The 19,664-nt window shown below is 44.2% G+C and overlaps 1 protein-coding gene across 1 annotated transcript in view; it reads left to right on the top strand.

Annotated features, from left to right (window-relative positions):
- MTR (5-methyltetrahydrofolate-homocysteine methyltransferase) overlaps positions 1–19,664 on the top strand; it is a 93,747-nt gene that overhangs the window by 62,903 nt on the left and 11,180 nt on the right. Inside the window, exons 22-27 of the mRNA XM_006895369.1 lie at positions 2,354–2,421; positions 2,994–3,114; positions 11,827–11,908; positions 13,941–14,039; positions 15,202–15,277; positions 18,968–19,123. Coding sequence (XP_006895431.1) covers positions 2,354–2,421; positions 2,994–3,114; positions 11,827–11,908; positions 13,941–14,039; positions 15,202–15,277; positions 18,968–19,123 — 602 coding nt within the window. The remainder of the gene's footprint in view (positions 1–2,353; positions 2,422–2,993; positions 3,115–11,826; positions 11,909–13,940; positions 14,040–15,201; positions 15,278–18,967; positions 19,124–19,664) is intronic.

The raw sequence follows: 19,664 nt of genomic DNA, 5'->3' as shown, positions 1-19,664 counted from the left end.
ACTCTGCAACCCTCATTCTGAACTCTTATGATAATCATAATGCCCTAAAATATATTAACTTTAAGCCGTTCTCTCCCTCATTGGCTTCAGTGCAGTATACATAATTAATCCAGATTTGCTCAAGAGTAAAGGATCAAATTCAAACTCAGTGCATTTAACTGACTCATAGCTGAACCTCCAGAGGATTTTCCAGAGGTGTGAGAAGAAGGTGCCCCTTTTTCTTCCACAGAACAGCTGGTGGATTTGAACCTTGACCCTTTGGGTTACCGCTAAGCCACCATAGCTCCTTACATAACCTTGTGCTATTAATTTCTCTATATGGATAAAGCTGGGAAATGTTTTCAGAGCAGTAATACTTTTGGCCATTTCCCCACCAAGACTTCTTACAGTTGGCTCAAAAGTTGGGAGGGAGTTCCATTTTATCCCTATCCTGGGTACACTGTCCTAATTGTCCTCCTAACTCACCACTGGGCTCACCCTCTTGCTGACCAGACTTCTTGGTCATTGGCTATTTGTGTGCAAGAACTGACCTTTTCTTGTTCGTTTCTATGGTTTCCAGGTAGTACATTGTTCAGTAGAGATTCATTAGGCAAAGCACTTCCACTATTATTGTCTAGTGGCTAAGAGTATGGACAGAGGTATCAAATACGAGCTTAAAGTCCAGTTCTGCCATTGATGAGCTGTGTGACTAGGCAGTATACCAATAAACACTTCAACTCGGCAGATTCCTCAGGTCCTGCATCTCTGCACGGAGTTTTTCATCACTTTAGGGGGTCTGTTATCACTGGAAGGAGCCCTTTATCACTAAAGAGGGACCTTCATCACTGCAGGGGGGACTTCACTGTAGGGGGCTCTTCACTGTAGGGGGTCCTTTATTACTGTAGGGGGCCCGTTGTCACTGTAAGGGTCCTTCATCACTGTAGGGAGCTCTTCATCAATATGGGGAGCCCTTCATCACTATAGGGGGTCCTTCATCACTGTAGGGGGGCCCTTATCACTGCAGGGGACCTTTTATCACTGTAGGGGGACACTGCAGCACTGCACCAGGGCACTTCTCCCGAGATAACAGAGATTGTAGTTAGTAGACAAGTGTTGGCCTGTGGTGAGGGCCTGATGCATGGCTGTTTTAAGCATTTCAGTGTGGTTCCAGTTTATGTTGTTGTTGTTATGTGCCATCGAGTTACTTGCGACTCATAACGACCCTATGTACAACAGCCCTAAACCCTGCTCTATCCCTTGCCTATCTTATTGTCTCCCACATGCCTGTCCCCAATACCCCAGTGATGGAATCAATCTATCTCACTGAGAGTCTTCCTCTCCTGCACCATCCCTCCACTCTCCCAAGCATGATGTCCCTCTCCAAGGACCAGTGCCTTCTTGCAACATGTCCAGAGTATGTCAGATCAAGCTTCAGAATCCTTGACTCCAAGGAGCAGCCTGGCTTCACCCTCTCCAAGACGAACTTGTTTGTTCTAGCAGTCCATAAGATATTCAGTACTCTTCTCCAGCACCACAGCTCAAAGGCATCCTTCTATCATCCCTAGTCATTGTCCAGCTCTCTGAACATAGCAAGTAATGGCAAAGACCATGCCTGTGTCAGGTGCACCTTAGTCTCTTGACCGCAGACTTTCCCAATGCAGTTCGTCTTGCTGGTACCAAGAGTGTTGACAATAGAGCCAAGCAAACTAAAGCTGTCAACAATCTCAATCTCTTCAGTATCTATCATGATGCTGCCAATGGGCCCAGTGGTGAGAATCTTTGTTTTATTGATGTTGAGCTTCAATCTGTATTGAAGGCTGCAGTCCTTGACCTTCTGCAGCAAATGCTTCAGGTCCTCCTCAGTTTCAGCAAGTAGGTTTGTGTCATCTGCATAACGCAGATTGTTGATAAGTCTACCTCCAATCCTGATGTCATACTTCTCCTCATAGAGCCCAGCCTCCTGGATAATCTGTTCTGCATATAGATTGAAACGATACGGAGATAGGACACATCTTTGATGCACACCCTTCCCAATTTTGAACCATGCAGTGTTTCCTTGCTCTGTCTGATGACTGCCTCCTGGTCCAAGTATAATTTTGCATAAACACAATCAAGTATTCTGGGATTCCCATTCTTCTCAGAGTCAACCACTGTTTGTTGTTATCCACACAGTCAAATGTCTTTGCATAGTCAATGAAGCACAGATAGACATTCCTCTGGTACTCTCTGCTCTCAGCCAAGATCCCTCTGACATTAGCTGTAATAGCCCTAATGCCACGTTAGAGCAGTGCTTATTGGTTGAAATTAAAATCTTGCTACAGTTTTCTCTTGAGAGTCCTTGTTAATTGTCCCATGTCTCATTTCTGTTCTTCAGAGTCATAGATTTAGGAGTCATGACCCCGTGTGACAGGATACTGCAGGCTGCCCTCGACCACAAAGCAGGTACTGTGCATTGTCTGTCCTCAAGTGTCAGCTGGGAAGTGAAACACCTCAGTCCCTGGGTGCATTGGGCCATGTCCCGCATGGGGACTGTGCTTAATGTCGTTTATGAGGAGATGTGAGCACGGGCACATGGAAGTCCTTGATAGTTCTGAAGACAGGAGCGGGACATGTTTTCACGTGAGGACAGTGTTGAGTGTGATTGTTTGCCAGGTGTGGCTTTTCTCATGTTTCTTTGGTGTGGTTTTTCTCATGTTTCTCATGTTTACTCATGTTTGAGTTGGCGAATGACCAACTAAGGATACATTCTGTTAGATGACTTACAGAAAGTTTGGCAAATGTGTTACTGTAATTTAAAGTTAAAAATCATACTGGCATGTATTACTTAAATTTAAAATTACAAGTCATATTTATTACTAAAACAAAACCTTTCAGTTAGAAATACTGTCTTAGAATTAGAAATTGGAAATTTGTGTTTGGTCCTGTGGTTTTGATTACGTAACTTTATTTTGTTTTTGTTTCTCTCATATTTCTTCTCACTGTCTATTTTTCCCCCCCTTTCTTCTGAATAATAGATATAATTGGCCTGTCAGGACTTATCACTCCTTCCCTGGATGAAATGATTTTTGTTGCTAAGGAAATGGAGAGATTAGCTATAAAGATCCCCCTGTTGATTGGAGGAGCAACCACATCGAGGTAAGTCCTGGTAGGGAAATCCATGCTTTGGTTTAAATTCTCTTAAAAACACTGATAAAAAGGATACTCTTCTTTTTCCACTTCATTGACTCATTAATATATAAGCCACATACTCTCTAGTCTTTACTTGATGCAGGTGTCAGATTGAATAAACGCGCCCTCTGTGAAATAGAGACCCTGTGATAGTAAGAAACAGAAAGACTGTCCCGCCAGAATGGATTCAAGTCTCCACTAGGGAAGTGATTTTGAAAGGGGATCTTTCAGTGTAAATAGTGTGAGGTTGTGTGGTGGTCTCAGGATCATTAAGCAGTGATGTGTTAGCTTTTTATCACAGTGAACTTGTACAATATTTTTCCTTTTATCATTGTCATATTTCACTGAGCATACTATCACAGATTTACCCATATTGTGTGGTGTTAACAGTACTTCTTCATTGTTCTTTTTGAGAGTTGTGTATATCTGTTATTTCTTAATGTGATATAGTATTCCACTGTGTGTATGCACCATAGTTTGTATACCCATTTACCCAAGAATGGACACTCGGGCTGTTTCATCTCTTTGCAGTTAATAAATAATGTTGCACTAAACATGGGTGTGCACACATCTGTTCATGTCCTGGCTCTTACTACTTCTTTTTTTTTTTTTTTTTATTTTAATGAAAGTTTCCAGAGGCTTAGGGTTTCTATTCATTCATTATTTCACTTTTCTCCCTGTCCACCCTCACACCCCCTAACTCGCTCTTCTCTTTGAAAAGTAAAAGTCCACTTCTCTGTGCAGCCTTCATTCTGGACTCCTGTCATGACAGTAATACCTTATCACTTATCCCTTTCAAGCAGTTCTCTCTCTCATCTGTTTCAATGCAGTATACATCATTCCTCCCCACCTTCTCTGTCTTCCCTCAACCCGGATGTCAGTCCTGTTTTACAGCAGTGGCCCTATGCAATATTTGTCCTTTTGTGACAGGGTCACCCATTTTGCATAATATTTCATGGGTTACTTGTTTTTCAGTGCAGCATAGTATTCCATTGTGTGAATATACCACAGCTTCTCTATCTATTCGTTTATTGATGGGCACTTGGGTTATTTCCAACTCTTTGCTATTGTAAACAAAACCACAATAAACATGGGTGTGTATATATCTACTTGGGTAGCAGTTATGTTTCTTTAGGGTATATTCCAAGTAGTGAAATTGCAGGGTCAAAAGGTATTTCTATTTGCAACTTTCTGAGAAAGTGCCATACAGCTTTCCATAGTGGTTGCACCATTTTACACTCCCACCAACAGTAAATAAGGGTTCCAGTTTTACTGCAACCTCACCAGCGTTTGATGTTTGCTATTTTGTTAAATTTTGCTATTCTTACTAGGGTGAGATGATATAGTTGTTTTTATTTGCATATGGATTTTGAACATTTCTTCATGTTCTTGTTGGCCATCTGAATGTCTTCTTTGGTGAAGTGTCTGTTCATATCCTGTGCCCATTTTTCAGTTGGGTTATTTACCTTTATTCTGTTTTGGTGCTGAAGTATTTTATAAATTCTAGATATAAGCCCCTTGTCTCACCTGTCATTACCGAATATTTTTTCCAATCTGTGGCTATTGGAGAAGTTTTTGGATATGCATAGGTATTTGATTCTTAGAAGATCCCATTCATCTGTTTTATCCTCTCCTGGTTGTAGATTTTCTAGGATGCTTGGAAGACTATTTACATTGTGGATTAGGACTTCTAGAGTTCTTCCAAGCTTTTCTTTAATGAAGTTTATAGTCCTTAGTTTTAGTCCTAGGTCCATGATCTGCTTTGAGTTCTTTTTTGTATATGGAGTGAGGTGGATGTGGATCCTGTGGGAGTTTTCTGCAGATATTTTTCCAATTTTGCCAGCACCATTTGTTAAAAAGGCTGTCCTTTCACTACCTATTTCATCTCCTTGTCAAAAATCAGTTGGCCATAGGTAGATGAGCTGATTTCTGGATTCTCAATTCTATTCCATTGATCTTTGTGTCTGTCATTGTACCAGTACCATCCTCTCTTGACCACCATGGCAATTAGAGAGTAAGATGCCTCCTACCTTGTGTCTGTTTTTAAGGAGTGCTTTGCTTATTCGGAACCTCTTTCCATTCCAAATGAAATTAGAGATTGCCTTTTTCATCTCGTTGAAGAATGGAATTGATGTTTGTATTGGGATTTCATTCAACATGTAAATTGCCTTTGGTATTACTGTCATTTTCACAATATTGAGTCTTCCTATCCATGAGCAAGTGATATTCTTCCACTTCTCCAGGTCTCTTTTTGTTTCTTGTAGTAATGTTTTGTAATTTTCTTTGAATAGATCCTTTGTGCTTCTGGTTAGATTTACTCTTAAGTATTTAATCTTGTGATTAGCTATTGTGAGGGGTATTGTTTTTCTTAGTTTCAGTTCTGTATTCTTTTTATCACTGTAGAGAAATCCAATTGATTTTTGTATGTTGATCTTGTATCCTGCCACTTTGCTGAGTTGGTCAGCTATGTCCAGTAGTTTTGTTGCTGAATCTTTAGGGTTTTCTAAGTAAACTGTCATATCATCTGCATAGAGAGATAATTTTACCTCCTCTGCCAGTTTGGATACATCTTATTTCTTTCTCTTGCCTTATTATCGCTAAGACTTCCAATACAATAGTGAACAGGAGAGGTGATAGTGGGCATCCTTGCCTAGTTCTTGTTTGCAAGGGGAATGCCTTTAATCTCTCTCTATTGAGAACAGTATTGGATCTCCTGTTTGCATATATACTTTTTACTATATTGACGAAATTTCCCTCTAATCCTATTTTGTTGAGTGTTTTAATCAGGAAAGGGTGTTGGGTTTTGTCAAAGGCCTTTTCTTCATCAGTTGATAGGATCATGTGGCTCTTGTTCTTTGCTTTGTTAATGCGATGAATTACATTGATTGTTTTTCTTATGTTGAACCATTCTTGCATGCCTGTTATGAATCCCACTTGGTCATGGTGAATTATTTTTTTTTTTCATGTATTGTTGGATTCTAAGCTCTTATTTCTTTAAGATGTATCCTTGGTGGACTTGTGGATTAATTTGTATTTCCAGTTTCTGAAGGAAGAGTGAAACCCCCGTTTCACATTGATTGTACATCTTAGCACTTTTTGGGAGATCTAGTCTTACCAGGCCCTCAGCAGCATCTATTTTCTGGCTCACTGGACTTTGCTCTTGTTGCTGGGGTGAGATACTATCTCATTGCTCTTTTGCTTGTGACTCATCCTTTTGGGCTACACTTGGTTCACATTGGTGGAAGAAAACATCAGCCCAGTGCATCTGGCTAGATAGTGCCACACACTTGTTGTTTGTCTTTCTGATACAAAAGTATAACATCAATCTTGTCAAAGGTTTTTGTTATGTGCTGTCGAGTCACTTGTGACTCTTAGCAACCTTATGTACAACAGCCCTGATGCCTGCTGTATCCTGTGCCAACTCTATTGTCTCTGACTCACCTACCCTCATTACCCTAGTCATTGAATCCATCTCACTGATGATCTCCCTCTCTTTATCTGTCCTTCCACCCTTCCAAGGCATAATGTCCCTCTCCAAGGACCAGTCCCTCCTTGCAACATGCCCAAAGTGTGTCAGATGAAGCCTCAGATTCCTTGCCTCCTTGAATTTATTGTTTCACCTTGTATATTTGATAACACCACAAACAACTCATTGTAAATATTAAGCCTTAATAGCCTAAAAGGGTCCCCTTCAGGAGTAGCCTCAGTGATGTTGTTGTTGTTTCTGTTAGGTGCCTTTAAGTTGAGCAACCGTGTGAACAACAGATCCGGTCACCCTGTCCTATCATGTGGCATTCTCATCATTTCTCAAACACTCGAGCCCATTGCTGCAGTCACTGTGCCAGTCCATCTTGTTGATGGTCCTCCCTCTCTTTTGCCAATGCTCCACCTTTCCAAGCATGATGCCCTTCTCTAAGGAATAGCTTCATATTCAAAGTATTTGAAACAAAATTTTGTCATCCTTACTTCTAAGGAGCACTCTGGCTGAACTTGCTCCAAGATATACCTTTTTGTTCTTTTGGCCCTCCATAGGATGTTCAGCACTGCTCTCCAACACCACAGCTCAAAGGCAACATCTTTTCTTGTCCTTATTCATTGCCCAGCTCTCACGCAAAGCAAGTGACTTAAAAGACCATGACCTGAATCAACCTCAACAGGTGATTTATCTGTTAACTGATAAATCAGATAAATGATTTATTTATCATTTATCTGCTAACTACTCTTCATAAATGAAAGGTTCATGATGTTCCTCATGTTAGAAAATGGAGATGATTTTATTTTTTTTCTCCAGTGAAGACTTATTCACTAAGATATGTGGCAAAACAAAATAGTTCTCAAGACATATGGCCAACCCTTTTAAGGGAGGTATTCATGAACATGTTCTTGGGGTATTTAATGAAAGTCACAGAGTCATAGAGTGAGGAAATAGCTAAGTGTGCAGATGCTTTTCAATTCTATGTACACGGTAGGACTCCACTCTCAAATGTTCACAATCAGCAAATCATGTATTTTACTTGTGTATAATGGAACTTTACCAAACAGGTACAATTTTTACAAACTGTTATAGTTTTTACCCAATAAGAGATATTAAAGAGGACTCTTTGTTTATGTGAAGAAGAATGTGGCATCAGGATTGGAGGGAGACTCATCAACAGTATGCATTATGTAGATGACATAACCTGGCTCACCAAAACTGAGGAGGACCAGAAGCATTTGTTGCTCATCCTGCTCTCTCAGAGCAACTGGTGAATTTGAACCACATGCCTTTGGGATTTCAGCACAGTTTCTTATCAGTAGGCTACCAGAGCTCATGATAGATGGAGAAGAGACTGGAGTTGTTAATGAGTTCATGAGATCTATAATCAGCACTCTTAGCACCAGCCGTTAGGAAATCAAAAAACAAGTTGGATTGGGAAAATCTGCTTTCTCATTCTAGAGACTTAAGTGTGCCTGATTCAAGCCATGGTCTTCTCATTTGCGTGCTGTGCATGTGAGAGCTGGACATTGACTAAGGATGAAAGAAGAAGCATCGATGTCTCTAGTGAGTTGTGTTGGAGAAGAATATTGAAATACCGTGGAGTGCCAAGAGAACAAACAGATCTGCCTACAGAGGGTTGCTTCTTGAAAGCAAGGATCTTCAAATTCCATCTCACATACCTTGGACATGTTTTCAGGAGAGACCAGTCCTTGAAGAAGGACCTCTAGCATCATGCTTGGAAGGGGTCAGCACAGGAGGGGAAGACTCTGAATGAGATGGATTAACAAAGTGGCTGTGGTGGTGGAGGCAGATGTGTCAGAGGTGATGAGGTTGGCCAGGATAGGACAAGGTTCAGAGCTGTTCTTCACAGGGTCACTCTGAATCACAGTCGACTCAAGGGCACGTAACACTAACAACAGGAAATGCATGTGATCCTCTTCAGTAGGTATGGGTAGGGCATTGTCCAGAGTGAGTCTTTCAACTCACACATCCGTATTTTTTTCATATGAATTTGACTACCTTTTTGTATGTATGTTGGCTATTTTGATATGCTTTTAAAGTTCGTTGTGTGTGTGTGTGTTTTAAGGGGAGTGGCAAGGTAGTTTGCTTTTTTTCTTATTAATTTATACACTTTATCCATATTGGATGTTGGTGTTACTGTGTGCCATCGAGTCAGAATCTGTTCATAGCTGACTCTTCAGCAGGTTTTAAGAGGCTGTAAATTATATAAAAGGGGAGCTCCCATATTCTTCCCACAGAATAGCTGGCAAATTTGAACTTGGTGCCTTTGGATTGGCAGAGCAACTTCCTATGCATTAGGGCACCAGAGCTCTATTGGATGCGAGTCCTTTATTAGAAATCTATGTTGCAAGTAGATTGTTCTAATACGGTCTACGTTTTTACAGTCTGTCTCGTGTCTTTGGATAACAGGAGTTCCTAATTTTTATGATGTTTGAGTTAGCAGTCTTTTTCTCTGCAGCCCCTCTCTTCTGCCCTATGCCCCAAGACGAGTCAGCTTTGCTGGGAGGTGTTCACTGGAGGACCTGTGTCCCTCAGGATCAGCAGGCTTCCTGCGTGTTGCTCAGCTGCCTATGTGGGTGTGCGAGAGCAGCCCCTGGCGCTGATTTCTTTTGTAATAGTGTAATCTCTTACTTTTCCTCCTCCATGCCTTGTCCAGAAGACAGAAGAGATATTGGCTAAATTATACTGAAAACCTTACACCTTAGGTCAAGTTTAAATTTTAAATGATACTGTGCTTTTTAAAAGGTGCTTTGCAGAAACTTTCTTTTATTTTTTTCCCTTCTCCCAACACTTCACATCCCTGTTAACCCTCCCAGATTGATTCTGTGTATAAATCATTTTTGTTAGCTATTTCTATTAATAATGGACTTCTGTCACTCATCACTATTAATTTTAGGTACTAGTTTTCTTTCAGAGAACATTAACTCAGCCACCTTCAGCTTAAAACAATGTTTTCTTGAGTTGTTGTTGGTTGCCATTGAGTTGAGTGTGACTCATAGTGACCCTGTGAATGACAGATCTGAACCCTGACCTGTGCCATCCTCATCGTCCTGGACACACTTGAGTCCGTTGCTGCAGTTACTGTGTCAGCCCATCTTATTGAAGGTCTTCCTCTCCTTCACTGACCCTTTCACTTCCCCAGCATGATGTCCCTCTCCTACCAACATGCCCAGTGTATGTGAGAGGAAGCTTCACTCTCCTTGCCTCCAGGGAGCACTCTGGCTGCACCTTCTCCACGACAGATCTGTTCATTTTTTTGGCCATCCATGAGATATTCATTATTCTTCTCCTACACCAGACCTCAAAGGCATCAATGTTTCTTCTTTCATTTTGTTGATTAATCACTGTTTCTTAATTTCATGCAAAATATAATTGGCATATTTGTACAGTTTAACATCTAAGTTGAGAAACCCAACTAAATGTAGTTTATATTTTGTTTTGTAACTTGAGAATAGCTGCTGCTGCTGCTTTTTAAAGTCACTTTTTCTGCTGTCTGCAAGTTCTTTCCTCTCAGAACATAGCTGCTCTTCAGAACTCTGGTGCCATGCACAGCAGTCAGCACAAGGCGAGGCCTCATTCGGCTGCTCCAGGCTGGGATCTGATTCCCCCTTGTGGCCCTGTCCTCTTCCCTCCCCTAGAAGATGTCTCTCTCGCTTTAAAGCTCCATTTCCTGTTAATGCAAGAAGTGCTCTGAGAAGAAGATAACAGGCTTAAGTGATAATGGTCTTCTCTAGATTATTATTAATAAGTTCTTAAAGCCTTCTTTGCGGAGCCTGTTAAAAACAAACTCATGAGTATTTTACACCTTTAATTTGAAAGGTATTGTAGGACATTAATGCAGTAATATTGTAAGGTGCCCTGGTGAGTTATATTTTGGGCTGCTAATGAAAAGGTTGGCAGTTCGAATTCACCAGCTGTTCTGAGGGGGAAGATGAGGCAGTCTCTGTCCTTGAAGATTCACAGCCTTGGAAATTGATGAGCTGACATCAGCTGGAATCAGCTTGACAGCAGTGAGTTTGTCACTTATTTTAAATATTCTATTGGTATTTTAAAAATTAGGTCAGTCATATGTACTTAGTGGAGCATGGCTAACTGCTCATTCAGAGAACTATATATATTAGAAGTTAGTTTCTTCCTGTCTACCCTCAATCTCAGTTCTAACCCCAGTAACTAGGGCTGACACTTCATCTTTGTGACTCTGTGTGTTTTTTGTAACTGTACAGAAGCTCGTGTGAAGTGGGTTAGCTGGGGCCTTTTGAGGAGGATGGTGGTATTTGCTTTTTAGAAATGGTTTTTTAGATATTCTGTTAAACATACCATTCTGTGACTTAGTTTTTCCCTCTCATATAATAGTAAATTCTGGAAATCTTTCTGGGCACAAGTACGTTTTAATTTAGGGGAGCAGGTGGGAGAAAACCTGACTTGGAGAAGTCATCAAGGGAAGAAAGAGGAGGAGAAAGGAATTGGAGCGAAGTGTCCAGCAGGAGCTGCAGCTTCAGCTCTGCCTTAACTACTGAAGGAAAGGCATTGTAAACTCCCACCTTCATTCCTGTACGTTCACCGATGAAGTAGCAGAGCTGTAGCCTACGCTATGGCTATAAAATGCACTTTAGTTAATGAAAAAATTTTAAGGGCTAAAGAGTGCTTCTGCCTTGCTCCTGGCATTTTCAAGTTTGGCAGTCAGAGTTTGGGGTTGAGCCAGCCTTAGGAAAGAAATATTTGTATGGCTTTTACCTCTCTGTTGTTTCTGTGTGGAAGCTTTTGGGTAGGGGTTCCAGATTAAAAAGCCCAAGGTGACCATGGGACCCAGAAGTGTAGGTGTGTCCAGGTGGGTTACCTGCTTATATTCAGACGGACTACTAATGAGCATGAGGTCACAGGCTCGATCCCGCATGGTCTGGAGCTGAGGACGGGCCTTCTCATTTTGCACATAACAACAACAACAACAACAGCTGGGGCCAGCCACTTCCTGTCTTTTCTCTGTGGTTTCTCCATCTTTGAAAAGCGTGAGGAGCAAGTTTTTGTCTCACAGAGGGATCTGAAGCTTGCTGTTTCTAAGTACCTTGAATTCTTTCTCTGGAAAATTCCATGGAAACCTATTCTCTCTGACAGTTCTGAGCTGGGGTTATGGGCACTATTCCTGCTGCTGATGTGTTTTCTTTCCTCATCCCTCTTCCCAGAACCCACACAGCTGTCAAAATAGCCCCACGATACAGCGCCCCGGTGATCCATGTGCTGGATGCGTCCAAGAGTGTGGTGGTGGTGAGTACACAGCCTGGCGTGTCCTCACGGGTCCCCTGTGAAGCGCCTGTGATGCTGGGCCTTTGCACAGGGAGTTCTTTCAGCTTGTGATCTCATTTCTGTTACACAAAAGCCTGTCCCTTGCAGACCATTTGCCGTGTGCAAAGCACTGTGCTAAATGCCTTCCGTGGACTGTTGTATTTCATCTTCAGAATAACCTGGTGACATGGAACTTCCCTCACAGCTAGTTCAGAAACAAAAGGGATGCCAGTCAAGGCTGGTAGCTCTCTTGTGACAGGCGGACAGACACTGGAGTGCAGGGAGTCTTGCTGCACCAGCACACGATGACTCATTCACAGTCAACATTTCCCCTTTATTAAAATGGATTAAATTAAATCAGCTTGCAATCATAAACTGCAGTTTTGTATTAGCGACTGACAAGAGCCAATGTGCAGATCAGTTCCATTTCTACGACTCTGTTGTAAAACAGTGTTTGAGAACTTAATTTGGGATTGTGCCTCTTGGGAGGTTAGAGGAGGGAGGTGATTCACTAACCAGGGGGCCACTTTCTAAAGGCTTGTTGCTGTTTTCACATGCCAACGAATGGCCCTGAGCAGTTTCCCATATGTAGAGGAGGCTAGTGGGCCTTCCTGAACAGCTGGTGGTCACGCCTTCCCTTCAGGTGGGAAACACTCCTACCTGGGAAGGGGCCTGCTCCTTGATTCCCTTCTGAAGAGCAAGTTTTCACACTGTCAGGCGTAGAGGCCAAGCTGCACCCGTGGCTGAGCCCTGGACCTTCCGACTTGAAGCTGGCAGCCATTGTACTAGCTCCTCCATGGATAGAGGCTGCCCACTTTCCCAAGTGACTCCCAGTGGGTTTTGATCTAGCTGCATTGAGCAGGCCTGATGTATTTGAAAAGATCTCAGGTGCAGCAGCTGCTTACTGACTGGAGCTTGAAACCTGAGGATGGCCTTCCCTGGTCTTCCTTTTCAGTGCTGTGGGGAAACAATGCCAACATTTGGTTATTATAAATGATAAAACATCTATAGACTTATGTCCTGTCTCTGGCTGCTCTACTCTGATGGTACATAAAGATGTCATGAAAAATGCATGAAGAAAGGAAAGACTCTAAGAGCCGTCCTGTAGCTCAGTGGTTTTCATTGACGTGAACTCAGTGATGGATTTCCAATGCGACGTGAGTGTGTTAGCCACTTTCTGATCTTGGATTTGTTCAGCTAGCAGGTCTGACCGAGTCGAGGTAGTAACTCCCTCTAGAAGTAGGCTGTTCTGTGGGTGTGGGCAGGTGGAAGCTGCCTGGAGCAATCTCTCTGGTCCACTGATGGTAGTTTGTTGATGAGTCACAACCAACTTCTAGCTGACCCTCCAGCAGCTTGGCAGAGGCAGTAAATTACACAAGAGGAGACTGTCCAACTTTCTTCTGCAGAGCAGCTGGTGAATTTGAACCACTGCAATTCCTCTGGATATTAAGGCCATCTGGGCTTGATGGCTCAGAATTTGTAGGCTGATAGAACGTGGCCCTGGTTGAAAACACTGGCTGCTTACGCTATGGGACACTCAGGAGTGGCTGTCCTTTCTTGTCCTCTTCTGCTTTGCTGTCCCCAGTGACCATAACAAGTGTGAACATGGCGTGGCTCATGAGGAAGAGGCAGTGTTCACAGCTGTTGTTCATTGAGTCGCTATGAGTGTATTTGACTCAACGGCATGAACAAGAGCAGAGCCTGTTGACTGTAAAGACACACCTGGTTCTTTCAGCAGGTGTGTGGAGAGGATGCCCTGGCGACGTGCAGAGCTGAGGGAGGCCCCAGCAAGTGAGGGGGGCTCATTTTCCAGGTCCTCTTGTCTGGGGAAGTAGATCCCTAGATGCATTGGGAGAAGCACTGGCATGTGCACTGGTGGGAGCGGCAGAGGCCTTGACGCGTGGAAAGGGGCCCCACCCTGGCAGTATTTGGCAAAGATGGTGAAAGATGAGCACTGACCACGGCCGTCCACATTCCTGCTCGCTGGTTGTTGACCTGTATCTTGCATTTTCAGTGTTCTCAACTGCTTGATGAAAATCTGAAGGATGACTACTTCGAGGAGATCATGGAGGAGTATGAAGACATCAGACAGGACCATTACGAGTCTCTTAAGGTGGGTGAGGGAGCTGGTCTCTGCTGAGTGGGGGCGTTACAGCGAAGCTGCAGTTCTTACTGTGATTTATTTAGTGTTTCAGGGCAGGTGAAGACTCAGGGTCATTTTAGACAGGTCCTGCTTTCCAGCTCACATCAGGGTTCTTTCGCATCTAAGCTCCCTGTGGTTTTATCAGTGCTCATTTTACTTAACTCTTCCGGGCATCTATTGGGTGCCCCTAATGTGTGAGGTTCTATTCTGGGCCCCAGAACTGGGCTGTTGTATAAAACACGAGTTCATATGGAGCAGGAAAGCAGAAACTTAGTGTGTTAAGCAAGCTCTGGTGGCCTAATGGTAAGAAGCTGTGCGGTAACCACAAAGACACGTAGTTTGAATCTACCAGCTGCTGTGTGAAAAGGACGGGCAGTCTCCTGTGCAATTAACTGCCCCTGAAAACCTACTAGAGGTTCAGCTATGAGTCAGTTCTGCCTCATAAGCATACAGCAATGGGCAGGAATGGCTCCCAGCGGGCCCTGGTTCTTGAAGGAATAATGGGAAGCAAATGAACACATTAGACAAAACCCTGTAAGCTTTTCTCCATGCACTGCCCAGTGCCAACTGCAGAAGTCCCATTCAGGAGCTGTCCCTCTCTGGGTGAGCCCAGGGAGTCCATCAAGAGTGCCTTCATCACTGCTTAGAAGTAACTGGGCATGTTCTTCTGACTTATCTGCCTGCTGGGCTTTTGGGAGCAGACACATGCTAGGTAATTGTCAGAGACGTGAGATCAGAAATAGCATCAAAGAAAACAGGCTTTTGGTTGGTTCCCCCACCCCGATCCTTTGCACTGTCTGTGATTGATGGTGCCTTAGATCTGCCTTGTGGTCCTAGAGGGTTAGGTAACCCACCCATTGTCCTGTGACTTCTTACCAGTCAGTCTCAGGCTTGTCAGTTAGTTGTGACTGAGTGGTTTTGTACCTTTTTATTTTTATTTGAACCTAGTGCTGCCATGAAGCCCAGTGTAAGGAAAGGGAGCACTAGTGCAGATACTGATTTCATCAGTAAAGGCATATATTTCCTTGCAAAGTTTCTGTACTGGCTTTCTTGAACATACTTTTCATAGTAATAGCTGGAGAACTCACAGACTCTGCCTAATTAACTTTGCTTCTCTCTCTATTTGAAATAGGACAGAAGATACTTAGGTTTAAGTCAAGCCAGGAAGAACGCTCTCCACCTTGACTGGCTGGTTGAGCCTCGCCCAGGTGTGTTTGGCTGCCGGGTAGAGCAGGGCTGTGTGGGAGAACCAAGGAGAGGCATGCTCACTCGCTACAGAGTCAAGCTGGTGTCCTCGGGGCTGAAGGATGGTGACCATGGTGATGCAGAATACATCACACACGTCACAGTGGGAGAGCTCAGCTTAGGCCCACATGACCAAGCTTCACCTTCGTTGGCTCTCTTTGTTCTTGAGACATCTAGTTAATGAATGTGGGTGCTGACCCCCCCATAGCCCCAGGTTTGGGAAGTTCTGATGACTTTAAGTTTACTAGTATTCTAGTAAACTAGTAAGTTTACTAGTATTCTAGTAAGTTTACTAGTATTCTAGTCTCTGATCTGCCTGCTCAAATCCACACTTGTTCCTTTGCGCTCTACTGGAGTGGAGCATCTTCAGCCTGTGAGGGCACCTCCCCCACCCCTGCCGCACCTGTGGGCTGCTGTGACTGAGGTGACCATGGTCTTCCCTGGGCTCGGCGTGGGTGTTGTGAAGTGTTGTCAAATCTACTAAGACTCGTTGTTGTTGATTGCCATCAAGTCAGGCATGACTCTTAGTAGTGACTGTATGAACAAAAGACCTAATGCCTTTCCATAATTATTGTTGTTTCTCCAAGTTCATAGAGTTTCCAGAGGCATGTGTTTTAGGAAGTGGATGCCATTCCTGCTTCAAAACCTTTTACAGCTGGGAGCTCCACCAAACACTGTCCATAATGGGAAACTATTCGGTATTTGATACCCCAGTGGCAAAAGGTTCAGCATCACAGCAAACCTAGGTTACTTCATACAACACAGGACCCTATAAACAATGGCTCTGAACCTTGCCATATCCTGAGCCAACGTCATTGTTTCAGACACACCTGATCCCATTGCCAGTATCACTGAGTCAATCCATCTCCTCCATGGTCTTCCTCTCCTATGCTTATCTTCCATCCTTCCAAGCATGATGTCCCTCTCTAAGATCTGATCTCTCCTGGCATCATGCCCAAAGTATGTGAGACAGAGTTTCAAAATCCTTGCCTCTAAGGAGCAAACTGGTTCCACCCTCTCCAGGACAGACCAATTTGTTTTCTTGGCAGTCCATTGAATGTTCAAGTCTCTTCTCTAGCACCACAACTCCAAGGCATCAATTCTTCTGTCATCCTTAGCCATTGTTCAGCTCTCTGAAGCATAGCAAGTAATTGTGAAGACTGTGGTATGGATCAGGCACACCTTAGTCTCTACACTCACATTGTTACTCTCCTCTTTAGATTTATTGACTGCTGTTGCCAAGGGTATTGATTGTGGATCTGAGCAAAACAAATCATTAATAACTTCAATCCTTTTTCCATCTATCATGAAATAGGCCTGATATTTCCAGGACTGAACATGTGTTTACATTTAATAGGCTTTAGAACAGTCGAGCAAGGCAGGATCCTCTTAAATTCTCTACCCCCACCCAATCTCTCTGGATGCTGGCCTCTTTTAAATTTCTTTCATTTTGTGGAAACTTCTAAGTATTTTCCTGCTTTTTGCAGGTGGTCATGGGCTCTGGGAGGGGTGCAGTCTGAATACCGATCTGAGATAGGTTGAATGCGTTTGGGTCACTGACTGCAGGTTTCCAAAGTGCTCAGCACTCGTTGCCTAAGACATTGTGCTCTGCACACGCTCAGTGGCGAGGCGGGCAGAACTCGAAAAGGCCAGTGTTCTCAGTGCTGATGTTTCTGCTGAGTTCAGTGTGGTGTAGTGGAAGGAACGCTGGACTGTAGTGGAGAAGCCTGGGTTCTATTCCTGCCTTTATTACTGAGAGATGACCCCTCTCGCTCCTGTGTCTGAGTGGTCAATATATGAAGAAGAAGTTGCTTTATAAAAATAGTATGAGATTGTATATTATGTGAAACCTTTGGAAAACACAAATCACTGTATCAAAAATTCAAACTTATTTGTTGAAACTGACTCATAGCTGACCATCCAGCAGATTTTCAGACGCTATAAATCGCCCAGGAGGAGATTGATAGTCATTTTCCAGCAAAGCCTCTGGTGGATTTGAACCACCTGCCTTTGGGTCAGCAGCTTAGTTCCTTACAGACCATGCCACCAGAGGCCTCTGATTGCTACATGATCCCAAACCATTATTCTTGACCCTGCTCCGTGGACTTGCAGTAGTAGTTCAGGGATGTCATTGGAGTTTGCCTGCATGGCAAGTGGCTGAAATTGGGCAGCAAAGGTATGATTTCTGCTGTAGCCTCTTTGACCCTCGTTTGAGTTCATCGAGAGCCTCTGTGCCTCAGTGATGTTTTTGAGGATGTTCCAGCCTCAGGTGGCTGGAGGAAGCCAATACGGGGGAAAGCAGGACTCCTCTCTCCAGGTTTCTGGTGGTCAGACCTCACATGGACCTTTGGCTCGGGCAGAGAATTTGCCCCTGGATGGAGTGCTCCAGTGTCTGTGAAGCAGGTGTTGCTCTCACCTCTGCAGGTGGGAATAAGCTGAACCACCAATAGCTGGGCTTTTACTCTACCATCTTTACGCAAATCAACGTAGTGGAAGAAAAGGAATGGTATAAAAAGATGGCAGAGAACCAATTGTAAATATTAGCTGTGAAAGGAGGAGAGAACTTCAGGTGAAATCCATAAACTGTGCATGCTTCAATCTCTGATGCTCACTTCTGATTTTGTCACCAGTGCAGGAAACATACTCTCCAGACTAGTGTTGTATCCCGAAACACCCATGGTTGCTTCCCAGACCAGGCTGCTGAGAGCCCAGGAATGGGCAGGCAGCAACAGCAGCCCCTAACCTGTCCCAGGCCCAGCAGCACTGTCTCTGATGCCTTTACTGTTTTCTAAAAAGATGTGTTTTCAACCCCTAAAGAATTGTCAAGAACAGCATGCTGACATCCTGCGTGCCCACTAGGCAGCCCACAGGTTGGCCGGAAGTGCCCATCTTGGGAGATCCCTTGTGTGGCTCCCTATTCCTTGTCCTCTCTCCTGCTCCTGCCTAGAGAACTGCAGTCCTGAGAGGGAGGATGCTTTTTCATGTGTTTCCTCCGACTTGAAGCTCTTGTGGGGGCAGGCAGAGAGGACTGCTCTGGTTTCTGCAGTGTTCCGTGAATGATTTGGTGCATCACCCTTTGACTTACTTATCCAAGTCCAGGTGGACAGACCTCTCCTGGGAGGGGGCTTGAGGGTAAGAGGACCGAGGCAAGTGCGTCCAAGGCTACTCAGGATGAGTCATTTTATGTGAGATGTGATACTCAGCTCCTCTTTCTTGGGGAGGATTGAAAGCTTGGCTTTTTGTGAAACAGTTCCTCCAAGTAACAGGAATGCAGTGGGGTGTGGGCATCACATAGCAGCTTGGGAGCTGGGGGGGGCCTCTGGTGGGCAGTGTGCCTGGTGAACGGCATGGTGGGATCTGTACTAGTAGTGGTGGTGGGCAGTGTGCGTAGTGGGCAGGGTATGGTAAGGACAGTGCTAATGACAGGCAGGGCGTGATTGGAGCAGTGCATGTAGTGGGCAGACTATGGTGGCGGCAGTGCATGGCGGACAGGGTGTGGTGGAGGAAATGCATATGGTGGCCAGTGTTTGGAGGGCAGAGTACGGTGAAGGCAGTGCAGATTATGGGCAGGGCACATGATGGGCAATGTTGGATAGACATTGTCCCCCACCAGGCCCTGGGGACTGCTTACAGCCTGCGTTTCCTTCCTGCAGTGAAGCCCTCGTTTATAGGGACAAGGGTATTCGAAGACTATGACCTGCAGAAGCTGGTGGGCTACATCGACTGGAAACCTTTCTTCGATGTCTGGCAGCTCCGGGGAAAATACCCCAACCGCAGCTTCCCCAAGATATTTAACGACAAGACAGTAGGTTCGTTCCCTAAGTACATTCTTCTTCCCACTGTCTGCCTTCCTTCACTCCATCTGTCCACCCTTCCTTCTTACAGTCTCCCTTCTTTCCTACCATCCTCCCTTCCATCCCACCACTGTCTGTCCTTCCCACCATCTTCAGGAAGAAGTGCTCAGCAGTGCCATTGGGACTTTGACACGAGAACAGGTAATAGTGCCAGGTACTAGTCACGTAGGGTCAGCTGCCTGCTTACCTGCTCGTTCCTGGCTGATAGACTTGAAGGACTCAGCCTGGCATTGTGTTTATTCTTTCGTTTCATTGATGTTGATTGACATCAGTCAACATGCTGGCTACTTGAACTAAAAAAAACACCTGGTCTTTTTTTTCCAGCCGCTGGTGAGCTGGCAAGCAGTGTCGAGGCTGTTGAACTGACACAGCTTCTGGTAAAGCAGCAAGGGGAGACAGATGTCAGACAGGACAGTCTGAGAGGGCTTCGTGGGGGAGGTGGTGAAGGTGAAATGGCAGTTACTGAGCCTGGGACTCAGGACATGGTGAGGTGGAG

The sequence above is a fragment of the Elephantulus edwardii genome, unplaced genomic scaffold (genome assembly GCF_000299155.1).
Source record: "Elephantulus edwardii isolate Elephantulus edwardi_28Jun2011 unplaced genomic scaffold, EleEdw1.0 scaffold00166, whole genome shotgun sequence".
NCBI lineage: Eukaryota > Metazoa > Chordata > Mammalia > Macroscelidea > Macroscelididae > Elephantulus > Elephantulus edwardii.
The sequence above is the reverse complement of the archived record's forward strand: the minus strand, read 5'-3'. Positions and strand labels throughout refer to the sequence as shown.